Raw genomic sequence first — 22,845 nt, 5'->3', positions numbered from 1 at the left:
CGAAGGGGCATGTGGTTTATTATCTTGTTCAAACACTTTCCCGTACTATGGGAGTGTTGCTTCTCACCTCTAAAGGTCACACAACTGAGTTGAATAAACAAAGTATCATTGACCCAGTCATGAAATTGAATGTTCGAAAAATATCTGAAGTTTCAGATTTATCGTTCCTACATTCCAAATGGGTAGAAATATAAATGAAAACCAAACAAGCAAAGGGGAAAAGGTTAGAAAGTAAACGACTTAGAAAATATATCACGAAAACATCGAATGAGCAGGCATGATGAATTTAGTAGTACATTCAATCAAAAGAGAAATTCCCTTTACATGAAAAAGCATCCCGATAAATTTCATTAACATTTTAAACATCAAACAGGTAATCTCCAGAGTCCCGAAACTACTTCTTGACTTCCACTGGCGACAAAATCTGATCACAAGTGAACGGAGAGCAATTAATGCTCCTGAAAAATTAGCCTTCGTCAAATGGCCATCCAGTATACCCCATCTGATGATTATTTTCACGCACAGTTGGGGAGCTAGTTCCAGCTCTTGTGTTTCGGTTGGAGCTAGAGCTGGACGAGCGAAATGGCCACAAGTATGACAATGGATGTCTCCTTCCATTTTCTGTTCTAATGTTTTCCCTTGCATTGGTATTGGTGTTGCCACCAAAACTGCTGCTGCTGCTTCTACTTCGATTAGTTGAGCTTCTCCCGTTACTACGTCCTTGAGCTGGCAGTTCTTGGCGGCAAACAGGGCAAGAGTTGTGCTGGCTCAACCATGGTATAATGCAGTCCGCGTGATACAAGTGGTCACATGGCATTTGCCTTGCTTCAGATCCCAGCTCAAATTTATCTTTGCAAACAGGACAGTGTGAATCAGAACGAAGATGCCTATTTGATATCTTGACAGTTGGCATTGCATCTATTGATGATCTGGCTGCTGGGGGAGGGCCTCGTCGGTCATTAGTTGAAAGCTGCTCAAATAGTTCTTCAAGTCCGGGGCCAATAAAATAATCACCAACATTACCACGTGTTACACCAATACCAGGAGTCCCATTAAAGAGAGCTTCAAACCCACCATTTCCAGACAATCTAAAAGGAATCTGCCCACCAAAGATTAACAAAGGACCGACCCCTGGGTTATGTTCAGGAACTGGATCTGCTCTACCTCTGATGTCCAGGCTGTGGCTTCTATCAACCATCCGTTGCCTCATAAATGTTGAGATAGAATCCAATAGTCGGAATCGCCGTTCACGGTCTTCATCACTATCCAGATCAAACAAATCGACTGGATTGGCTGGCACCATATCATCAAGTTCCTGAATAAATCCACAATTACAGCTGGGGCAAACAGCATCTCGACCTCGCAGTCGAATTGGCCGTCTGCATCTGTAGCACCAATGAGTGTTTCGGCCACTCATCCTCTTTCTCACTCTCACAAATCCTCAAAGAGAATAAAATCCAACTCTAGTCCTTGGAACTCATCAGGTCTTTAACTAATACCTGAATGGAAATAAATGAAGATATAAGAGAAGGTTTTACCTGCACACATTGACTAAAAAACCAAATGAAGATGAATACAAAATGTCACATGCATATGAAATCCTTAAAATGATTCATCTTCATTCATATAAATAGTCCCCTTCCCAAAATGAAGGAACAAAGAGTCTAAATTTTTTCAAGCAACGGTTATTCGAACATCATCAATCGTGCCCATTGGAAAGTTAAATCTCGTTAACGGTTATAGAGTGTACTGTAGAAGCACAGTTGAATTTTGACCCTTAAGAAAATCGAATTGAAACTTCACAGTTTTACTCCGCGGATCTAAAATAGCATTATAAACTCCATAAATAAGAGAGATTTCATAAAAATAAAAGTCAATTATGCTTGATTCCCAGATAGGAAAAAAATACAAACTATTACTAATCGCAATTACTCGCCAAATAACTAAATTAAAATGGTTTCAATCAATTTCAAATTAAAAAAAAAAAAGCCCACATCCAGAAGAAAACACGTCAAATTCCTCCCATTTTCACAACTGGCCAAAAAAAATTAAAAAAAAATTCCCAAATGCCAAAATCAAAAGAACGAAAATAACAGAACAATATAAAAGCTCACATCCATAACAAAAAAGATATAATCTTCGCATAAAGTTCAAACGAAATTGTACAAAATAGGGCGTACAATTAGTGAATGAAAATGCAAATCTGATATTATATTTAGGAAAGGTAAAGCAATTAGGATGTACCTTACGGAGATCGAGAAAAGACCAAGTGGATCCGAAAAAACAAAAATGGCGAGGAGCGAGAGAGAGATTGGACCAAACCCTAGGCTGAGCCAAGGAGATTGAGTGGAAATTGGGGATTTTTTTAGTTTTATTATTTGTTTATTTGAGTTTATTATTGAATTTTATATTTATTTAATAATTAGCAAGGGAGAGAGGGAGGAGAAGGCTAGGTAGGATCTGATGTTGTCGCTTATCTGAATGACACGTGGTGCTTTTAAAATTTCTCATCTCTCTCTTCCAATGTGGATGTAGGCTCTACCTTTCTTGCTTTTGGGATTCTTAAATTTGGCATGTTTCAACTTCAATTGTGTTGGATAAATTATGGTAAATCACCTACAATGATGACATTTTAATTTATAGAGAAATGATTTTTTTTTATATTATTGATTACTTAAATGATTATATTTTATAAATTTTATTTATTTATTTAGGAGCGTATGACTTTAATACAGTATTATATGTATATTAGTTTTGTTTAATTAATTTTTATTTTAAAGTTTTATTGATTTTTTAAAGTTTTTTTATGGGTTGGTAGTATATTATTTTTCAACTAGTGTATATGTTTTTTGTGGTATGGTATATACATATATATTTTTTAATGATGTTTAGTTTTTTTCTTATTATACATAATAGTAGTGTTGACGCGGTTCTTCGCCAACAGGAAATTAAGAGAAGAAGAGAAAATGATTAGTGCTTGTGTTGAACCGAAACAAATATATGATCTTAGGAAATGAAATGGTGACTCAAAGTACGTTTTTTGAGTGGTTCAAAGGTTAAAATCCTTCTACTCCACTAGTCAGTATTATTGCTATATACTGGGTATTTGATTACAGAGTATTTCTTACAATAAAGAATCCAACCTCTATTAACTCCCAAGGTCTCCATATTTATAGGAGAAGGCACCTGGGAGTTGGTAAGAAGGTCATCCCGTGACCTTCTTACCTATCATGTCAATTCTGTGACATTCATGATTAATTCCTAAACCTGACACATAAGTGTGGTCAAATCAATAGGTAAGGAGATAATGGGCCGCACAGCCCAACCCAGTCGTGGGTGTCTGAATATGCACGTTCCTGCTGCGTGTCCGAGAAGTCAGGGATATATCAGACACGTAATGTCTGATATATGCACGTTTACCTTACGTGGCTGACTTTACTAAAGGTCACCGCCTCCAACTCTAGCTCGTACTACGAGCTGGATACTTAACTCGACCTTCGGCCTTCAGGGCCCGGACTTTGTCCTTAAGTTATCAGAGGCGAACCCTTAGGTTACCTCGAGCTAAGGAGGTATGATCTTATGACGGCAGCTCCGGTAGTGGGGATGTCCACGAGATAATCATGATTAGGCCGTAGCTCAGCTCGCTAATAAGCCCGTGGGAAAATCAGGGCGTACATCTGCCCCCCAAGCCCCTGCTCGTGGTATATGACGTCGTATAAGGCCACAGTAAGGACTTTTAGGCTTCCCCATGAACTCTTCACATTCCACATTTTACACAGGCGCCTGATACATGAAACATCATGGTTGGTGATGGTACGTCTTCCAAGAACCGCATTTAATGGCCTAGCCTATGCCCAACCGTCGTTTCGTATTTCGAGTGGAGGGCCTTGGATCCCACATCAGGGCCATCCAACGACCCTTTTTACGTGACTCTTCGCGTATATAACAGGGGTGGCCACCCTACGCATGGGCCACCCTTTCATTTGAAATTTCTCAGGAATTCTCTCCTTCTTCTCTCTTCATCTCAGAAGAAAAAACCCTCTTCTTTGTGACTGCCATTTTCAGCGTTCAAGAAGCTCAGGTGTAACGCCCTACTACCTTAGAGCCGCTACTTAGTGAGTTTAAGACAAAAATCGTGCTTTTGACTGACTCTAAGTGGTTTCTAAAACCAAAAGTGTGAATAAATCAAAGTTTAAGGCTGTACTCTTTTAAAATGTTTAGCTTCATTGAAAACGTTAAGTATAAAACATCTGGGATCCCAAAATAAGGTTTACAAAATATTTACAACTCAAAAATAGATCTACACTTGATCAACTATCAAAAGAATGGTAAATACAGCCATATACAAAAATGCCCCCAACCAAAGCAGTCGGGCAGGCCGAACATGTACGCGCCGCCCCCACGCTCTCCATACTCATGGCCGGTTGACAGACTCTTTGCTTTTACCTGCAACACGGAGCACCCGTGAGTCGAAGCCCAGCAAGAAAACCCAAATAGTACATAACATATGCAAATAATATAGCTGACATGATCCTCTGACAAATAGGAAAACCATCAGACTAAACAAGCATGGCCATGCCGCCCCAGAGGCCTTACCGAAGCCTGGGGTCTCGGTCCTCACCGTAAGGATAACTCATGTATCCCTTGGGTCCCACCCTGGCTATAAGCATCCCATGTGCTGAGTGTTACTTCCGGCCCCAAGGCCGTACCCGGCCTTCGCCGCTCTCGGCCTTAGCCGTTCGTTTCATTATAATAGCACGTATAATACATTTGGAAATAACCATTCAAACATATAATAGTTCATCTAAGATTACACATTTGCACATAATACAATCTAGGGCCATGCCCTGCACTCACACGGTGGGCCCATGCCCTATTCTCGGGTGTTATGGTTTTCTTACCTGTATCCCGAGCTTTCCGATGCACCAAGGTCACAAGCACGGTCCTCTAGTACGAGCCTCCCCGAAATCCTAGTCACAACACACATAAAACACTTTTAATACTAACCAAGCCCAAGACCACTTCCCGGGACCAATCCTGCACTCCCGGGACCTCTAAATCCATAAAACAAAACATCGGAACCATCCCCCGTGTCCCCGGGCAAAAGCCCTAAAAACTCAACTTTTTGCTGCCAAAATGGCCTAGGGCCGCGGCACTCCCTTCAAGGGCCGCGGCGCCCAGCGGCTTGGCCCCCATCCTGAAGCATCCTCGCGCCGCGGCGCTCCTTCGCGAACCCAGATTTTCTGGGTTTTCCCATGCGTTTTTCCCGAGCTTCAACCTCTCCAAATCACCCCAAACAAATACCTAAACCCCAAAAATCAAATCAAAACCTCATATGAACCATCTAACAACCTATAGATACTAGAATCAAGAGCAAAACACCATCACACCCAAAAATCCACCCCTTGATTTCTAATTTCAGCAACTCAAACCAAAACTAAAAAAAACTAACTCAAGCTTTAGATTCACAAGTCAAAACAGAAATCAAACTTAAATATGCATAAGATCCTTACCTCAAGTGGAGAATCCACCCTAAAAGCTTCCTTGATCTCCTCCTAAGCTCCCACTTCAGCCCCTTCTACACCTCTTCTCCTTTCTTCTTCTTGCCCTAGCCTTTCTTTCTTCTTCTTTTTCTTCTCTTCCAATTTTATCAAAACACCAAATGACCCAATGCCCAAACCGTGTACCCCATAAACCCAGCTGAAAATTGTCTAATTGCCTTGCCAAATGACCAATTTATCCCTTCCTAATAACCCTTCCTAACTAAACCTTCAAGGGCACTTAAGTCCTTTCACTTCTATTTCATTTCTACCATTTTCTATCTAAAACTTGTTACTCACAGCAGTTACAAATGGTTACCCAGGTTACCCAATCGCCAAAACTATAACCATTAGTTCTCACTTCAACTTACGAAATTCCTAAAGTACCCCTAGGCTCCTCCCGAGCCGGGTATAAAATCCTGTTGTGACTTTTAGACTAATTGACTCACTAGGACCGTCTCGATGTGTGCATCCTGATAAAAACACCACACTCACATGGCACGAATCACATAATACAATTATCACAGTTATGCCCTAAAATGGCCAGATTACAATTATGCTCTTTTTAAGACAATCAGGTCTACATGCATACTAATTCACATAGTCATGCATCTCAAATAATCAAATAGTCATATAACGTGCATTAAATCATAATCATGCATAAAACTCATTAAAGACACACACCAAATCCCATTATGCCCTCCAGGCACGCTACTCCAGGCCCTTAAGCCTTAATAGTGAATTTGGGGTCGTTACATCAGGCGTGAGGACTCCTTCAAAGATTTGGAAACAAATACTCCGGCGAAGCTCCCACCTAGGCGACACCTTCATCCACCTCCCAACCAAACATTTTGTAAGTCCCCTGACCATGTGTGTTTTGAAAATATTTTTCACTGTAGCTTAGGTAAATATTTACTGTAGCCACATGCAAGGGTTTACTGGTTTTTGTGGGTATGAAGGGTGAAAGCCTTTTAGGTTAGGGTATTTTTGCTGTAGGAAATCGTTTTAGGAGTATGGTTTACAGGATGCATTTTCTGGGGAAAATTTCTGGGTAGGAGTTTTGGAATTTTGGGTGCAAAATCGGGTAGCTTAGAGGACACGCTTCACAGGCGGTTTTGCCTTTCATGCCTATTGGAACTTTCCCTCCAAGGCAAAATTTTAACCTGACCCTCCTGACACACGAATTCCGAGTAATCGGGGATCTGTTGGGAGCACAGGCTCATGTTCATTGAACAGCGTGGTCTCACTCTCCACGGGCTGGGCTTATCTCAGCTCGTGCAAAGAATACTCCTTTTGACTCTTCCTTATGCTTAGGTCGCCTTTTCTGAAATCTTTTCTTTTGTTCGTTAGGCGACCAGATGGCACCGAAGAGGAACGCTCCAAAGAAGACCGTCAACAGCTCGGCCTCCCAGCAAGACAAAGGAAAGGCGGTGATGCCGTATTCCCCGATTCCCAACTTTGGGCCGACAGTGGAGCAGGAGCTCGAGGTGGCTCCTGACGCGTTGTTTGAGGCGGAGAGGATCGCCTCAAAGATTACCGACCAGACGAAGATCAACAAGCTATTCCTCTCCCACAACATCGGGCTGGGGAGAGCGTCAGTGATTGCCCGACCTCCCGCAGAAGGCGAGCGGAGCTGCACGCCGCTCGACGAGGAATTCGCGGCTTGAAGCGGCGAGCATTTCAAGGCGGGGGCCTTCCTCTCGCTGGACCAGTATTTTGCTGACTTCCTAAATTATGTGAAATTGGCCCCATTTCAGCTCCCCCCCCCCCCCCCCCCCCCAACTCTTATCGGTTGTTGGCGGGGTTGAGATATTTATTTTTGAAGCACGAGTGGGAGGTCCCCATTCCTACAGATATTTTGTATTTTTTCTGCCTCAAGGCCAACCCGGATCAGCGGGGGCGAGGCGACGAGTTTTATTACTTGACCCGATTCCCCAACACGGCTGCGGTCATCGAGCTGCCCAACCACCCCAACGACTTTAAGGATCAATTCTTCATGTCGACGGGGTTCAGAAACTGTGAGCTCCACTATTTCAATCGCCCTCGTAAGTGCTTTTCATCCTTAGCCCGTAAGTTAAGTATCGTTTAGCTCCTCCTGTATCCCTTTCTGACTTAGATTAATCCTGCAGCCATCTTCGCGAGGACAGAGAAATCTGTGACTCTCGGGGCCCAATACGAGACACTGGCAGGCTTGCCCCCCAGTGAGAAGGATTATCGCGTGCTCATAATAGACGAGACGATGGTGGCCTGCAAGCTGATTTTCCCAAATCAGACTTTGAACCTAAGGAGGCCCCGGGGGCTTCCCCCAGCTCGCGACACCAGACCCATCATCGTGGAGGAGGTCGCGGGAAATGAAGATGAGGAGGACGAGGACGACGAAGTTCCCCTCGTGAGGAACAGGAAGCGGGCGCTGGAGGTCGCCCAGAGGACGGACGAGGAGAGGATCCAGTCCGGAGCAGCCGCGGGTCCTTTTGGCCAAGGTAACCCTTACTTGTTTAGGAGTTTAGATAAGGCCACAACAGACCCCCGACTAGCTAGGTTCAATCCTAGGCAGCTCGTCCATCGTCACCGAAGTGATCCGGACTTGAACACAACCCTGCTCCACTGTGTCGACCGGCTTGTGTTGGACTACCAAGATAGCTGGCCTAGAGGTACCGTAGTAGTAGATAACACCCTAGCCTTTAGGTCGATCCTATTCGAGGAGTATGGGACCAACCTTCGATCATTGTAACGCCCTACCTCCTTAGATCCGTTACTAAGTGTGTTTAAAATCGTGCTTTCAACTCGCTAATTGAGGTTTTAACTCAAAACGTGTCACTAAGCCCCAATTACAAGGAGAACATTAGAGAAAGTAGTTTTTTTCACATTTAACTATAAAAATTTACATTTGGGATCCCAAAACATAGTTTAGAAAATATTTACAACACAAAACCGGTCAGAGTTGACTAGGCGACAAAATCTAAGTTCATTTACAAGCATCTCCCAAAATCCCCTAGCTGTGACAGCCAGGCTGGCCGGTCATGTACACGCCGCCTCACGCCAGCTGTACTCATGGTTGGTTGATCTTCTCCTTACCCTTACCTACACCACAGAGCATCTGTGAGCCGAAGCCCAGCAAGAAAACCCATAACAGATAACATATGCAATACATGAATTAAACATATAAGCAGGCCATCAATGGCTAAACACGTACGGCCTAGCCGTCCCAGGCGTTTACCAAACCCTGGGTTCGCGGACCATGCTGTTAGGATATCCCAGGTATCCTTTTAGGGACTCGCCCTGGCTACTAGCGCCCCACGTGCTCAACGCCGTTACCGGCCTCAAGCCGTTCTCGGCCTTGCACTCATCGTGCTTGATGCCGTTCCCGGTCTACACCGTTCCCGGCTCTTGCCGATCACACATATAGTATCAAACACAATATAGCAACAAGCACAGAATTCAAGCATAAACAGATAATGAGCTATGCTCCGCAATTCTAGCATATAGGGCTCGGCCCTGCATATCATTTCCATTCAACACATTGGGCTCAGCCCTGCACACAACCTCTACGAAAACATGGGTTTTCTTACCTGAGTTCCGAGCTTCCTGAGCACCGATACCCCGAGCACAGTCCACTAACGTGAGCCTCGCCGAAATCCTAGTCACAACACATAACAATATCCGACCATCAAATTCCAACCCAACAAATAACCACAAATCGTAACCCTAACCTCCGGGATCTTGAATTCTATCAATCCGAATGATAAAATCCATCCCGAGCCTTACCCTTTAAGTTCCCAAGTAAAAAATATCATTAAAATCCTCATTGACACTAAGGGCTGCGACCCCACCCTCTAGAGCCGCGGCTAGCCTCAAAACAGAGGCTAGCTCTCCCCTGACCACCACGCGGGCTGCGGCGCGCCCTGCAAGGGCTACGGCGCGCCCTGCAAGGGCTACGGCGCGCTCGAATTCTCTCAGCCTCCCATGGCTGCGAGCGCATGCGGGTCGCGGCACACCCCTCCTAGGGCCGCGGCTCTATACGACGAACCCAGATTTCCCATAAGTTTTTCATCCCTTCTTCAAGCCAATTACCACCAAAACCAATCTAAGACTCCTAGATATTCAACATGGTTACTCCAGCACAGAAACAACATCAAAACCTCATCAAAGTATGCTCCAAAACTTAGCTAAAACACCCAAAGATTAAGCAAGCTTAGCTACATGCAATCCTCTAGAACCAGCAGAAAGTTAAAGGCTAAACTTTAATGTTTAGAGCTTACCTTGCTGAGCTTAATCCCAGAATTTTGATCCTCAATCCCAAAGATTCAAGCTCCTAGAGCATCCCAGCTGAAATCCCTTCAATTCCTTGGTAATTCCTTTAGGTTTCCTCTTGAGTGTTGTCTTAGAGAGTGAGAGAGAGATAAGCTCAAACTAACTTCAGTGTGAGGAGAAGTATGAGTCAGTTTATAAGTTTCTAAATGGTTCCTTTCTTTTATTTGTTTTATATAACTTAAGTCTAAAGGTTACCTCAAGGCTCGGGGTACCAAAACGTCCCCGAAGGCAAAAATGGTAAATTCCCCAAATATTTCCGCCTAGGAATTCTATCCTCAAATATATCTCCAAATATTTATTTCTATGTTCCGATAACCCCATAACTCAACTAACACCCGAATTATCCCTCGACTCGCCCCGAGTCCGAATCTCAACCCCGTTGTGACTCTCTGGCCAACTGCTCCTCAGGACTGTCTCGGATCGTGCTGTACAGACATATCACACATATACAACATATATACACATAAATTCACATACAAGCAAATTAAATCACTTATTGCCCTCCTGGCACACTAATCAGGGCCCTAAGCCCAATTAGCAAATTCGGGTCGTTACAGTCATGGCCATCACTCTGGAGGGGTGCCGTAGCTCCGGGGCTTAGGCAGTATGTAGAAGAATCTAGCCCGAAACCGGAGTCAGATCCAGAACTTGCACCAGCTCAGGAGATAATCGACTTAGATTCTCCTGCGGGAGCTCCGGAGCCGATGGTCGTAACCATAGGTTCTTCTAGCCCTGGGGGTAGGATCCCTTTTAGTATACATATACTTTAATTTCTCTTTTTCCCCCTTTGTTTTTGTTTCTGTATGATTGCTAACTCTTGTACTAACCATGTCTTTGTTTTGACAGAAGAGATGTCTCAGCCCGAAGAGAGCCTGCGAGGTGCGTTCGCCGGGGGGAACCCCCCAGCTGGGGCCGCTGGGCCAAGAATGAAAAGGCTCCGGACGTCCAAGCACGCCGCCGGGATCCCCACCAAGTCTCCTGCAAAGGAGAAGGAACAAGCCCCAGCTGCCCAGGTCGTGGGAGCGCTTCCTCCTGCTGCAGGGGGAAGCAACATGCCCCCACCCCCTCCGCAAGCTCCATCCGCCGCCCGGGACGCAGGAACGGAGCTCGGGGCTTCGGCGATTGTACCCTCCGAGGTACGCATCCCAGTCAATCCCCAGGACCTGGAGAAGATCCTAGAGGCCTTTCGGGGAATGGTGTATGAGTCCGCGAACTACGCCGTCAACCACATATACAAGTTCAACGAGAAGGAGCTTCGAGCCATCGAGACAATGAGCCCGATGGGCGTGCTGGAGTCTTCACTGGGCATGACCCTAACGGTAAGCTGACTTTACCCTTTTATGGCTTTTTATTATTACACTTTGCCTTTTTTTTTTTTTTTCTTTCTTCTCTTTTTTCTAAGGCAATTGCCTTTCCGCCTTCGCAGAGCGCCATTGCCCTTCATCAAAGCATCGCTAGGACCAAAACTCAGCTCGAGGACATGAGGAGAGAGCACCAGACTTCTCTGCAAGCGGCTAAGGATGCCCTGGCGGCCTCGCAGGCCGAGTTGGAAAAAACTCGCCCAAAGGTTCAAGAGCTCGAGACCGCCCTTGCCACCGCGCGGACAGACCTAGATGCAGCGAAGGCTAAGGCCAAGGCCGCCCTGGAGGCCGAGCGGACAGCTTCGGAGAAGGCCTTGGAAGACCTGTTCTACCATTGCTGGGCCTACAATCCGGACGCTGACTTCTCCTTCCTGTCAGCGAACCTCTGGGAGCGCTTGCTGGTGAAGTTCCAAGCTCGCCTTGATAAAGAAGCACCCTCCGAGGCCGGGGATGGCTCCGGCGCAGCCGAGCAGGGCGAGACAACGACCTCCAAGGGGCCACCTGGCGGAGCTTAGGGCCTTCCCCGCTCGTGCCCTTTCCTTCAATATTCTTAACTTAACATTTTTTGTGTGTAACCTTTGCATGAGGTGCTTCCAAATCGAGACAATTTAACTCAATTTTATTTTTAATTGATTCTCTTTCTTGCCCCTACGCATTTAAGTTACAATTTTTGAAAAACTTAGTTCGCGTTAATCTTTATCCATATCTCGAGCTCTTTAGGAAGAACAACGATCAATAGATTTAAATCAACTTCTAAGTTTTATGACCCGGTTATATCCAGGAACTTAATTTGAAAACTTAGTTCGTGTTAACTTTTATCCATATCTCGAGCTCTTTAAGAAGAATAACGATCAACAGATTTAAATCAACTTCTAAGTTTTATGACCCGGTTATATCCAGGAACTTAATTTGAAAACTTAGTTCGTGTTAACTTTTATCCATATCTCGAGCTCTTTAAGAAGAACAACGATCAACAGATTTAAATCAACTTCCAAGTTTTATGACCCGGTTATATCCAGGAACTTAATTTGAAAACTTAGTTCGTGTTAACTTTTATCCATATCTTGAGCTCTTTAAGAAGAACAACGATCAACAGATTTAAATCAACTTCTAAGTTTTATGACCCGGTTATATCCAGGAACTTAATTTGAAATCTTAGTTCGTGTTAACTTTTATCCATATCTCGAGCTCTTTAAGAAGAACAACGATCAACATATTTAAATCAACTTCTAAGTTTTATGACCTGGTTAAATCCAGGATAGGACTTAGTTCGCGTTAACCCTTACCAATATCTCGCATTTTTTAAGAAAAACAACGATCAATCGATATGAATCAACTTCTAAGTCGTTAAGGTGACCTGGTTATATCCAGGTACCATATGCCCCCCAAGTAACTGGGAAAGGGTCTTTCGTGGTTACTTTAGATTACACTTGAAAACATGTACAAATATAAAGAAAAAGCGGATTCTTGTTGCTTAATACATAAAAAATGGCCTTTTAGGCCTTACAAGTGAATCATTGATAGTATTTCTTTAAATGGATGGCGTTCCAAGTCCGCGGGACTGCCCCTCCATCAAGCCGAGCAAACTTATAAGTTCCTTCCTTAATGACCTCGATGACTTGATATGGTCCTTCCCAGTTCGGTCCCAAGACTCCATCTTTGGGGTCCTTACCGGCTAAGAAGACTCTCCTTAGGACCAGGTCGCCAACGCTAAAGGCACGCTTTTTGACTTTGGAGTTGAAATAGCGAGTGATCTTTTGCTGATAATGGGCGAGCTGGAGTTGCGAATCTTCTCGCCTTTCATCAACTAGGTCAAGGGAATTGCACAGTAGCTCGTGGTTGCGATCTTGGTCATAAGACTGGACCCTATGTGAAAGCACCTTAATTTCCACGGGGAGGACTACCTCACTCCCAAAGGTTAGGGAGAAAGGAGTATGACCGGTAGGAGTCCGATGCGAGGTCCGGTATGCCCATAGGACCTGGGGGAGCTTTTCTGGCCAGACCCCCTTCGCTTCATCTAATCTCTTCTTGAGGCTCGCCTTTAGAGTCTTGTTGACAGCTTCGACCTGGCCATTCGCCTGAGGATAGGCCACGAAGGAGAAACTTTTCACAATTCCGTACCTTTCACAAAACTCGGTGAACAGGTCGCTGTCGAACTGAGTGCCATTATCGGAGACGATCTTCTTGGGCAGGCCGAATCGGCAAACAATGCTTTTAACCACGAAGTCAAGCACTTTTTTGGATGTTATCGTCGCCAAAGGCTCTGCCTCGGTCCACTTCGTAAAGTAGTCGATGGCTACCACGGCGTAACGGACCCCGCCTTTTCCAGTAGGGAGGGCGCCCACCAAGTCGATCCCCCAAATAGCGAACGGCCATGGGGACGAGATCATCTTCAGCTCGACTGGAGGAGCTCGGGCAACTGCAGCGAATCGCTGGCACTTGTCACACTTCTTGACATACGAGATCGAATCCTTGGACAGAGTGGGCCAGTAATATCCTTGCCTCAGGACCTTTAGGGCCAAGCTCTGCCCCCCAGTGTGATCTCCGCAAAAACCCTCATGCACTTCCTGCAGGATGGCCTTTGCTTCGCCTGGAAGAACACATCGGAGGAGAGGTAGGGAGTGCCCACGTCGGTATAGCACCCCATCCACCATCGTAAACCTCGGTGCTTGATACAGGACTCACCGTGCATCATTACACCCTTCAGGCAGCTTTCCCTCGACGAGATACTCAAGGATGGGGGTCATCCAGGTCGGCCTGGCATCGATCATCTCGACCTCCGTCCTGACATCTTCTATGCTTGGTTTTTCCAAGAATTCTATTGGTACTAACCCCAAGGTCTCCATTTCCTCAGAGGTGGCGAGCTTGGTAAGAGCATCTGCGTTAGCGTTCTGCTCCCGAGGTATCTATTCGATCGAGCCTTGCCTAAACGCGGACAGCTCACCTTTTACCTTTTCCAGATAGGCGGCCATCTTGGGTCCCCGTGCTTGATATTCGCCCAGAACCTGGTTTACCACGAGCTGGGAGTCACTGAAGCAATGGATGAAGCTCGCCTTCAACTCCTGGGCTATCCTCAGCCCGGCCAACAAAGCTTCGTATTCGGCCTCGTTGTTGGAGGACTTGAACTCGAATCTCAGCGCCGAGTGGAATCTACGTCCCTCGGGGGATATCAAAATGATTCCAGCTCCGGAGCCGTTCTCGTTGGATGAACCATCCACAAAGATCCTCCACGACGCCTGGGGCGAGGTGACTTGGGGTGAGTCCTCCGCGGGATCCTCCTGGAATCCCGTGCATTCTGCCATAAAATCGGCCAGGGCCTGACTTTTTATAGCAGTTCGCAGAGTGTACAAAATCTCAAACTGACTGAGTTCGATTGCTCATTTTAACAAACGTCCCGAAGCTTCAGGTTTTTGCAAAACCTGCCTTAAAGGCTGATCGGTCATGACGTGTATCGAGTGGGACTGGAAGTACGGCCTGAACTTTCGCGAGGCCGTGATAAGGCAGAACACCAATTTCTCCATCAACGGGTACCGGGATTCCACCCCGAGAAGTCTCTTGCTGATGTAGTAGACTGGTCTCTGAACTCGGTCTTCTTCTGTGACCAATACGGCACTGGCTGCATCCTCAGTGATAGCTAGGTAGAGAAAAAGAGGCTCTCATGCTTTTGGTTTGGATAGTACGGGCGGCTCGGCCAGATGTGCCTTCAGGTCGAGGAATGCGCTTTCGCACTCTTCTGTCCATTCGAACTTCTTGTTTTCTCGGAGCAGGTTGTAGAAGGGCAAACACTTATCGGTGGACTTGGAAATAAACCGATTGAGGGCCGCCACTCTTCCTGTCAGGCCTTGGACATCTTTTCGCGATCTGGGCGAGGGAAGCTCGAGCAGTGATCTGATCTTGTCGGGGTTTGCCTCGATTCCTCGGGTATTGACAATGAACCCCAGGAATTTCCTTGACGCGACACCAAAAGTGCACTTCTGTGGATTAAGCCTCATGCCATACTCCCGTAGTATCTTAAAACATTCTTCCAGGTCGGAAACATGGTTATCGACATTCTTTGACTTGACTAGCATGTCATCAACGTACACTTCCATGTTTTTTCTGATCTGGTCTGCGAACATTCTATTTACTAACCTTTGGTAGGTAGCTCCGGCGTTCTTCTGCCCGAACGGCATGACCTTGTAACAATAAACGTTAGTCGGGGTCATGAAACTGGTGTGCTCTTGATCCGTCGGATTCATGGAGATCTGATTGTAGCCCGAGTACGCGTCCATAAATGACATGAGCTCGTGCCCCGCCGTGGCATCTACCAACTGGTCAATCCTTGGTAGTGGAAAACAATCCTTGGGGTAGGCTTTATTCAGGTTGGAGAAGTCTATACAGGTTCGCCATTTTCCGTTGGGTTCGGGACCAGTATGGGGTTGGCGACCCATATTGGAAACTTGGCTTCACGGATAAAGCCACATTTTTTGAGCCGGGCTACCTCTTCCTCCAAGGCTTCAGCCCGGGTTGTTCCTAGGCGTCTTTGCTTCTGGGACTTGGCGGGAATGCTTTTATCCAGATGAAGTGTATGCATGATGACACTCGGGCTGATTCCCACCATGTCCTCATGGGACCACGCAAACACATCCAGGTTATCCCGCAGAAATCTGATCAGCTCTGCCTTCCTCTTGCTGCTGAGGTTTTTCCCGAGCTTGACCATCCGTGATGGATTCTGCGGATCAATGTTCACTTCCTCGAGCTCCTCAATAGCCTGGAGCTCAGATCTGTCCTCGCCTATTCGGGGGTCAATATCCTCACTTAAGATGACATTTTCCCCTTCGGCGCTTTGAGGTTTTTCAATCTCAGGATCAACTAAGGGTTCTTGAGATTCCTCTTCATCACTTTGGATGGCCATTGCCAGCTGCCCGGGTTTAGATTTTCCCTTCATGGAAATGCTGTACCATTCCCTGGAAGCGAGCTGATCGCCATGGACAGTGCATATTCTCGTGGAAGTAGGGAATTTCATCGCGAGGTGGCGAATGGAAGTGACGGCCTCAAATGCCATGAGTGTAGGTCGCCCCAAAATTGCGTTGTACGCAGCGGTGCAGTTAATGACCACGCACTCGAGGAGTTTCGAGACTATTCGAGGTCCTTCTCCCAGGGTGATCACCAGCTTGATCGTCCCTATGGCCGTCGATCCTTCTCCCGAAAAACCATATAACATCATGGAGGTCGCCTTCAGCTCGGCGACGGTCAAACCCATCTTCTCTAACGTGGATCGGAATAGGAGGTTCACCGAGCTCCCGTTGTCGATCAGCACCCTCCTCACTCTCCGATTGGCGAGCTGAACTGCCACGACCAAAGGGTCATTGTGAGGGAACTGGACATGGCCCGCATCTTCCTCCGTAAAAATGATCGGTTGCTTCTCCAATCGTTGCTGCTTTGGCAGGCGCTGCTCCGGGACGAACTCTACTCCGTTATGCGCCTTCAGTTTGTTCACATATCTCTTCTGGGCGCCCCTGCTCGTGCCAAAAAAATGTGGTCCTCCAGAGATGGTGGATATCTCCCCTCCAACCAAGGGAGGAGGGACGTCCTGATCTATCCGAGACCCGGGCTGACTGGCCGGGACCTCTGGAGCGGGTCGACCTACTGGGACTCTATTCCATGCGTATTGAGCCAAGGGGCCGGCTCGGATGAGAGTCTCGATCTTATCCTTTAGATGCCTACAATCATCGGTGTTGTGGCCAACATCGTTGTGAAAGCGACAAAACTTGGAGGTATCTCTCTTCCCCTTTTGGTGCTTCAACGGCTCGAGCCTCTTCCAGGGGAGGCGAGTATAATTAGCTAGGAAAATGTTCTCCCTAGACTGGGTGAGCTCTGTGTAAGTAGTGTAGACGGGCTTAAACTTGTCTACGGACTTATTCTTCTTTTGGCCGTGTTGGCTGCCTTCACCATTCCCCTTTCTTTTGCCTCCACCGAGCTGGTTGTTTTGTGTGACATTTTGGGTCGCTGCCATGACCTCCGTCCCAACTCCAGCGGGCTGATCAGGGACCTGGCTGGTTCCTGCAGCTGAGGCTTCGGCTTCCTCCAAGTTTATCCATTCCTGGGCCCTGTTAAGGAATTCGTTAACCGAGCTGACTCCCTTTCTTTGTATGTCTTTCCAGAGATCCCCTCCGACGAGGATTCCAGTTCTCATGGCCATGAGCTTGGAGCTATCATCCGCGTCTCTGGCCCGAGCAGCGACATTCACAAATCTGCTCAGGTAGGCCTTTAGAGTTTCGCCGGGCTGTTGCCTCACGTTGGCCAAAGAGTCGGCCTGAACGCTGGCAGCCTGGGATGCTCGGAATGCTCTTTTGAAATCTGCCGAGAAAGTCTTCCAGGAGCTGATTGACTGTCTTTTACCTTGCTTGAACCACTGCCTGGCAGGTCCAGTCAGTGTGGAAGGAAAGATTAGACACCTCAGCTCGGGGCCAATGTTGTGGGCCATCATCAGGGTGTTAAACATCCCTAGGTGATCCGACGGGTCTCCGTCTCCATTGAACTTAGACAGGTGCGGCATACGGAAACCAGGTGGGTAAGCCATTGCTGCTATGCTGGGGGCAAAGAGCTTCATCTCGTCCCCAGAATCATATTCATCTTTTTCTTTTTCTGACAGGAGCTTCCTCATCAGCTCCTCCATCTGGGCCAGGCGCTCGAGGGTTTGGTCCTGATGTCCTTGGTTATTCCGGGGCTGTTCAACAGCTCCAGATCCATTGTACATATTTGGTGGGTTATTGCCCCTCCTATCTTGAGATAGGTTATTTAGGGCATTCCCTCCGTTATGTACTTCAGAAAAGGCCCCCCCTGAGCGAGCATGGCTGTCTCCTCCTACCTGCTCCCCTCTATGGGAGTTAAGGCAATCCCACAGATCGCCTCCCCGAGTGGCTTGTGGGCTTTGTGCCAAACTTAGGCGCTGACGCAGGTCTTCGCCAGAAAGGTCACTCCGGCGACTGCCGGTCCAGTAGCTCCTGCTAGAGAGGCTTGGAGCTCGCCATTGGTGATGAGGACCTGGGCTTTCCCTTGGTGCCCTGCTACACCGGGAATGTCCAGCTGATGGCGGATCTCTCCTGCCACTTCCGTAGGCTGGAATATCTCGGATGGGCCGAGGAGGAGATGGATATCTGATTGGAGACGGAGGATGCCTGACTGGAGAGGTGATCCTGGTTCTGTCTGGTCCCGAGCCTGGCGATTTGGACGAGGCGCAGGATGGTTGTTGGGGACGGGTTGATGCTGCGAGCCCTCCCCGGTTCTCCTTCGGGAATTTCCTCGAGCTCCCTGGGCGCTCTCGAGGATGGTTGGGAGCTAGGAGTCGACGTTCTGACCGAACGGCTGTATTGCTGTTGCCTGGCTCCAGGCACTTCTTCGAAGTTTGCCTCTCGATGGTGTGATGAAGGAGTGGAGTTGGCTGTCGGAAATCTGTCCGAGCGGCTATGCCTGGACTGGTTACCCCAGCGAGACTTAGTAGCCTCGCCTTGCCTCTCTCCGACGTTAGCGTCGGTTGTGAGAGGGGGTAGTCGGGCCAACGCATCCTTGATCTATTGGCTAGCTATTGCTAGCTGGCTCCTCAGCTGAGCATTCTCCATCTCCACCGTAGTGTAATAACACAGGTTTGGATTAAGTGGCCGGGGTGCCGAACTTCCGGTGTCATCTTGGCCCGCCGGCTGCTTTCCTGGCCATTGCTGGGCTTCAGGAACTTGTTCACCAGGGATGGCAGTATGATGAGCCTCCTACCCATCATGCTGTTCTGCCTCGTTACCATGCCTGGATCGAGTAGTCACCATAGTTGGATGTTTGCGTCAGCACTAATCGAACTTGCTCTCAATGAAAGCACCAAACTGTTGACGCGGTTCTTCGCCAACAGGAAATTAAGAGAAGAAGAGAAAGGGATTAGTGCTTGTGTTGAACCGAAACAGATATAGGATCTTAGGAAATGAAATGGTGACTCAAAGTACGTTTTTTGAGTGGTTCAAAGGTTAAAATCCTTCTACTCCACTAGTCAGTATTATTGTTATATACTGGGTATTTGATTACAGGGTATTTCTTACAATAAAGAATCCAACCTCTATTAACTCCCAAGGTCTCCATATTTATAGGAGAAGGCACCTGGGAGTTGGTAAGAAGGTCATCCCGTGACCTTCTTACCTATCATGTCAATTCTGTGACATTCCTGATTAATTCCTAAACCTGACACATAAGTGTGGTCAAATGAATAGGTAAGGAGATAATGGGCCGCACGGCCCAACCCAGTCGTGGGTGTCTGAATATGCACGTTCCTGCTGCGTGTCTGAGAAGTCAGGGATATATCAGACACGTGATGTCTGATATATGCACGTTTACCTTGCGTGGCTGACTTTACTAAAGGTCACTGCCTCCAACTCTAGCTCGTACTACGAGCTGGATACTTAACTCGACCTTCGGCCTTCAGGGCCCGGACTCTGTCCTTAAGTTATCAGAGGTGAACCCTTAGGTTACCTCGAGCTAAGGAGGTATGATCTTATGACGGTAGCTCCAGTAGTGGGGATGTCCACGAGATAATCATGATTAGGCCGTAGCTCAGCTCACTAATCAACCCGTGGGAAAATCAGGGCGTACAAGTAGTATATAATTTTGTATTATAGTATATACATTTTAATAGTAGTATATAAATTTATTAGCATAGTATATATATTTTTTAGTAATAATTTTGTGAGTTCAACTCAGTATATGTATTTTGTGGTGTTATCCAAAAAACAGGCACAGATGACGTGGCAGGCGATTTTAAACACGTGGCTGACACCTGGCAGAGTTCTATTAGAGTATCGACCAGTAAGACATTATAGGCATGGCAGTTGAGTTTTCCTTACGACCAACATGGTCATACATTCTACATATTTCGAGATGATCTTTTGAAGATCATAATTAATTCTGAGATTGTCTCCAATGATTCCTGATTATTCGAATAATTAGGAGAAAATATCTATAACAAATTCATGTAATCCTCCTTGAGCCTATAAATAGAGAAAGATAGCTCAAGGAAGGGATTTCGGCTTTTGCTTAATAAAAATTACAGATTTACGAGAGAATTAGAGCTATTGTATTACGATTGTATTATTTATCTCTCTCAGGTTTGTGAAACTCGGAGAACCCTAGTTCTTTGATCATTCCTTTGAGATCTCATATCAATAATAGCTTAAGTGGACGTAGGTCATTACCAGTTCTTGGGGCCGAACCACTATAATTTCTTGTGTCCTTTACTGTTTTTGTCATTATATTCATTCCAACACATCTATCCACATCAAGCTTTTTGACTCTGTGTCAGTTGACCAAAACAAGGGTCAACATTCTGGTGCTTTCATTGAGGGCTTGATACGAAATCGTTGAAATAGTAATGGCGAAAACAACAAAGAAAACTGGGCAGGTGGCTGGCGCTGCACCATCTCAACCGCCTCCTCCTCCAAACATGGCTGAAAATGAGCCACATTTGGAATTTGATGAGGAAGAACTGGATTCAGAGATGCTGAGAAATACCCTGGGGGTATTGTAGGATGAACTGGCCAATTTGAGGGCCAGCCAAGAAAGCGCTGCAGAGATTATGGCGCGACAGCAACAAGAGATAGAGCAACATCGCCAGGAACTGAGTGAAAGACAGGCGGAGATGGACCGTCGTCAGAGGGAGGCCATGGCAGCCCTGCAGTTGGCTAGTAGTCAGGTTGCACCTACCTCACAGTCTGATCAACCCGCAAATGGTCCACCCTAAAGGGGTCTCATTCCTAGCCCGCCGATCTAGCCGTCGAGCCCCCAAAGGCTCGAGCAGCCGCCAATGCCTCAGGAGGATGTCCCACCAAGGGATCCTGAAACACAGCCTCCATCCCAGGCTGGTCGAGGAAATCCCCCGCAGCCAAGGCATAATAGGGTCGGGTAGCAGCCCCGTAGTCCTAAACGCCATAGGGGCGAAGAGCCGAACCCACCGAGCAGGGGGCACCGTCCTTCTAGCAACAGAAGGAACTCAGAGCTAAGCTCTGTGGTCCGGGGCCCCCCACAGCATGATAATGCATGGGGACCTACCGACCAACGCAGGCCACCCTCTGACGCTCGAGAAGTTCCGACCCGAGGGGGCAACTGAGGGGACAGTCGATCCCACCATAGTTAATAGAGTTTCAGAGATGGCCATGGTTACAACGAGGCCGACTTGGCAGGGGAAACGCCGGTCGAAGAAATGAAGAGAGAGGTGGGGCAGAAGCCCACCACCTAGGGAAGACCAACTCGAGAGATGTAACGCTGGGGGGCAGCCCAGGCAAAATAATGTCTTTAATCGGCTCGGAGCAAGCGAGCAACGGCGAAGAGACGAAGATTTAAGAGATGTACTTAATGATCATTGGGAACAGCATGACGAGTACATTCCCCCAGCAGCAGAGGCCCCGGCGATTCCTGATGCAGTGCAAGCCCAAAAAGATGCCTTGAACCAGGCAGTACAACAGCTGGTCGGGGGAAGAACGTCTCATATCGAGTACGATAGGAGAAGGGGCACTCCTTTCATTCAGAGTATAGTTGTGGCAGAAACTCCCAGCAAGTTTAAGATGCCCATGCTTCTGAACTTTGATGGGTATGGTGACCCGGTATCTCATGTCAACAAGTTTGAGATACAGATGGACATTCAGAAAGTGTCCGAAGACACTCGGTGCATGATCTTTCCTGCAACACTTTCTGATGCTGCACAGGAGTGGTTTTTCAAATTCGCTCCTGCAAGTATTGTTTCTTGGGAGATGTTCATAAATGAATTTTACGGACAATTCTATGCGGGTCGTGTGCACCCAATTGAGGCGAACCAGCTGGTGGAGATACGCCAACAAAAAGGAGAGCCACTGAAGGATTACGTCCAACGCTTCATTCGAGCAGCGGCTGGAGCCAAAACAGTGGGAGATGAGGGCCCCCAGGATACCATCGCCATCGAAGGAAAGCCCCCAGGCAAGGATAAGGGGACTGCCGAGCCCGCCAAAGCCGCCAATGGGTCAAAACCCAACGATAACGGCAAAGGCAACGAGAACGGCAATGGCAATCGCAAGAATGGGGGGAAGCGGCCGCATAATGAGCCTTCCACCTCTGAAAATAAACGCGCTAAGGGAAATTGTTATGAACCGCGGTTCACTAACTACATTGCCCTTGTCAAGTCTCGGGGAGAGGTGTATCAGGCCACGAGTTCTAGTGTGCCTTACAAAAGTCCCGCTCCTATTCGGAAGGATATTTCAAAGAGAGATACAACCAAGTTCTGTCGTTATCATAACGACTACGGACACGATACAAATGAATGCAACCAGCTAAAGGATGAAATCGAGTTCATTATTAGACAAGGACACTTGAGGAGATATGTACGGGCCTCAGGAACTTCCCAACGAGAGGCTCCAGGTGGCAACGAGCAGGCGCCTGCACGCCAACGCCGCCACCTTTGCAGCCTGATCCCGTAGCTGGCACTTTACTCACAATCTGTGGAGGCCCGCACCTTGCGGGAAGCAGTGGAAAGGCGACGAAACGATATGCTCGGACCCTACGCCACGACCAAGACATCGAGATGATGACTATGGAGGACAGGGCATCAAAGAAGGCTCGATCAGAGGATGGTGAAATAACCTTCTCTGATA

The 22,845-nt window shown here is 47.1% G+C and overlaps 2 protein-coding genes across 2 annotated transcripts; one reads left to right on the top strand and one right to left on the bottom strand.

The window, feature by feature from the left end:
• Window positions 1-268: 268 nt before the first annotated feature.
• LOC133823258 (probable E3 ubiquitin-protein ligase RHC1A) lies at window positions 269-2,413 on the bottom strand. Its single transcript, XM_062255924.1, has 2 exons — window positions 2,245-2,413; window positions 269-1,499 (listed from the first exon to the last, which is right to left on the bottom strand). Exon 2 carries the CDS (start codon window positions 1,415-1,417, stop codon window positions 467-469), a length of 951 nt encoding a protein of 316 aa, XP_062111908.1. The 5' UTR covers window positions 1,418-1,499; window positions 2,245-2,413; the 3' UTR covers window positions 269-466.
• An 8,374-nt stretch (window positions 2,414-10,787) lies between these two features.
• LOC133821426 (uncharacterized) lies at window positions 10,788-11,855 on the top strand. Its single transcript, XM_062253732.1, has 2 exons — window positions 10,788-11,170; window positions 11,278-11,855. Exons 1-2 carry the CDS (start codon window positions 10,904-10,906, stop codon window positions 11,725-11,727), a joined length of 717 nt encoding a protein of 238 aa, XP_062109716.1. The 5' UTR covers window positions 10,788-10,903; the 3' UTR covers window positions 11,728-11,855.
• Window positions 11,856-22,845: the final 10,990 nt, after the last annotated feature.

This window comes from Humulus lupulus, chromosome 3, assembly GCF_963169125.1.
Source record: "Humulus lupulus chromosome 3, drHumLupu1.1, whole genome shotgun sequence".
NCBI lineage: Eukaryota > Viridiplantae > Streptophyta > Magnoliopsida > Rosales > Cannabaceae > Humulus > Humulus lupulus.
The sequence above is the reverse complement of the archived record's forward strand: the minus strand, read 5'-3'. Positions and strand labels throughout refer to the sequence as shown.

Bases quoted from the DNA above. Each gene is read 5' to 3' on its own strand.
- LOC133823258 (XM_062255924.1), bottom strand. From the start codon at position 1,417: ATGAGTGGCCGAAACACTCATTGGTGCTACAGATGCAGACGGCCAATT.
- LOC133821426 (XM_062253732.1), top strand. From the start codon at position 10,904: ATGCCCCCACCCCCTCCGCAAGCTCCATCCGCCGCCCGGGACGCAGGA. The intron at 11,171-11,277 runs GTAAGCTGACTT...CCGCCTTCGCAG, and splicing joins CACTGGGCATGACCCTAACG to AGCGCCATTGCCCTTCATCA.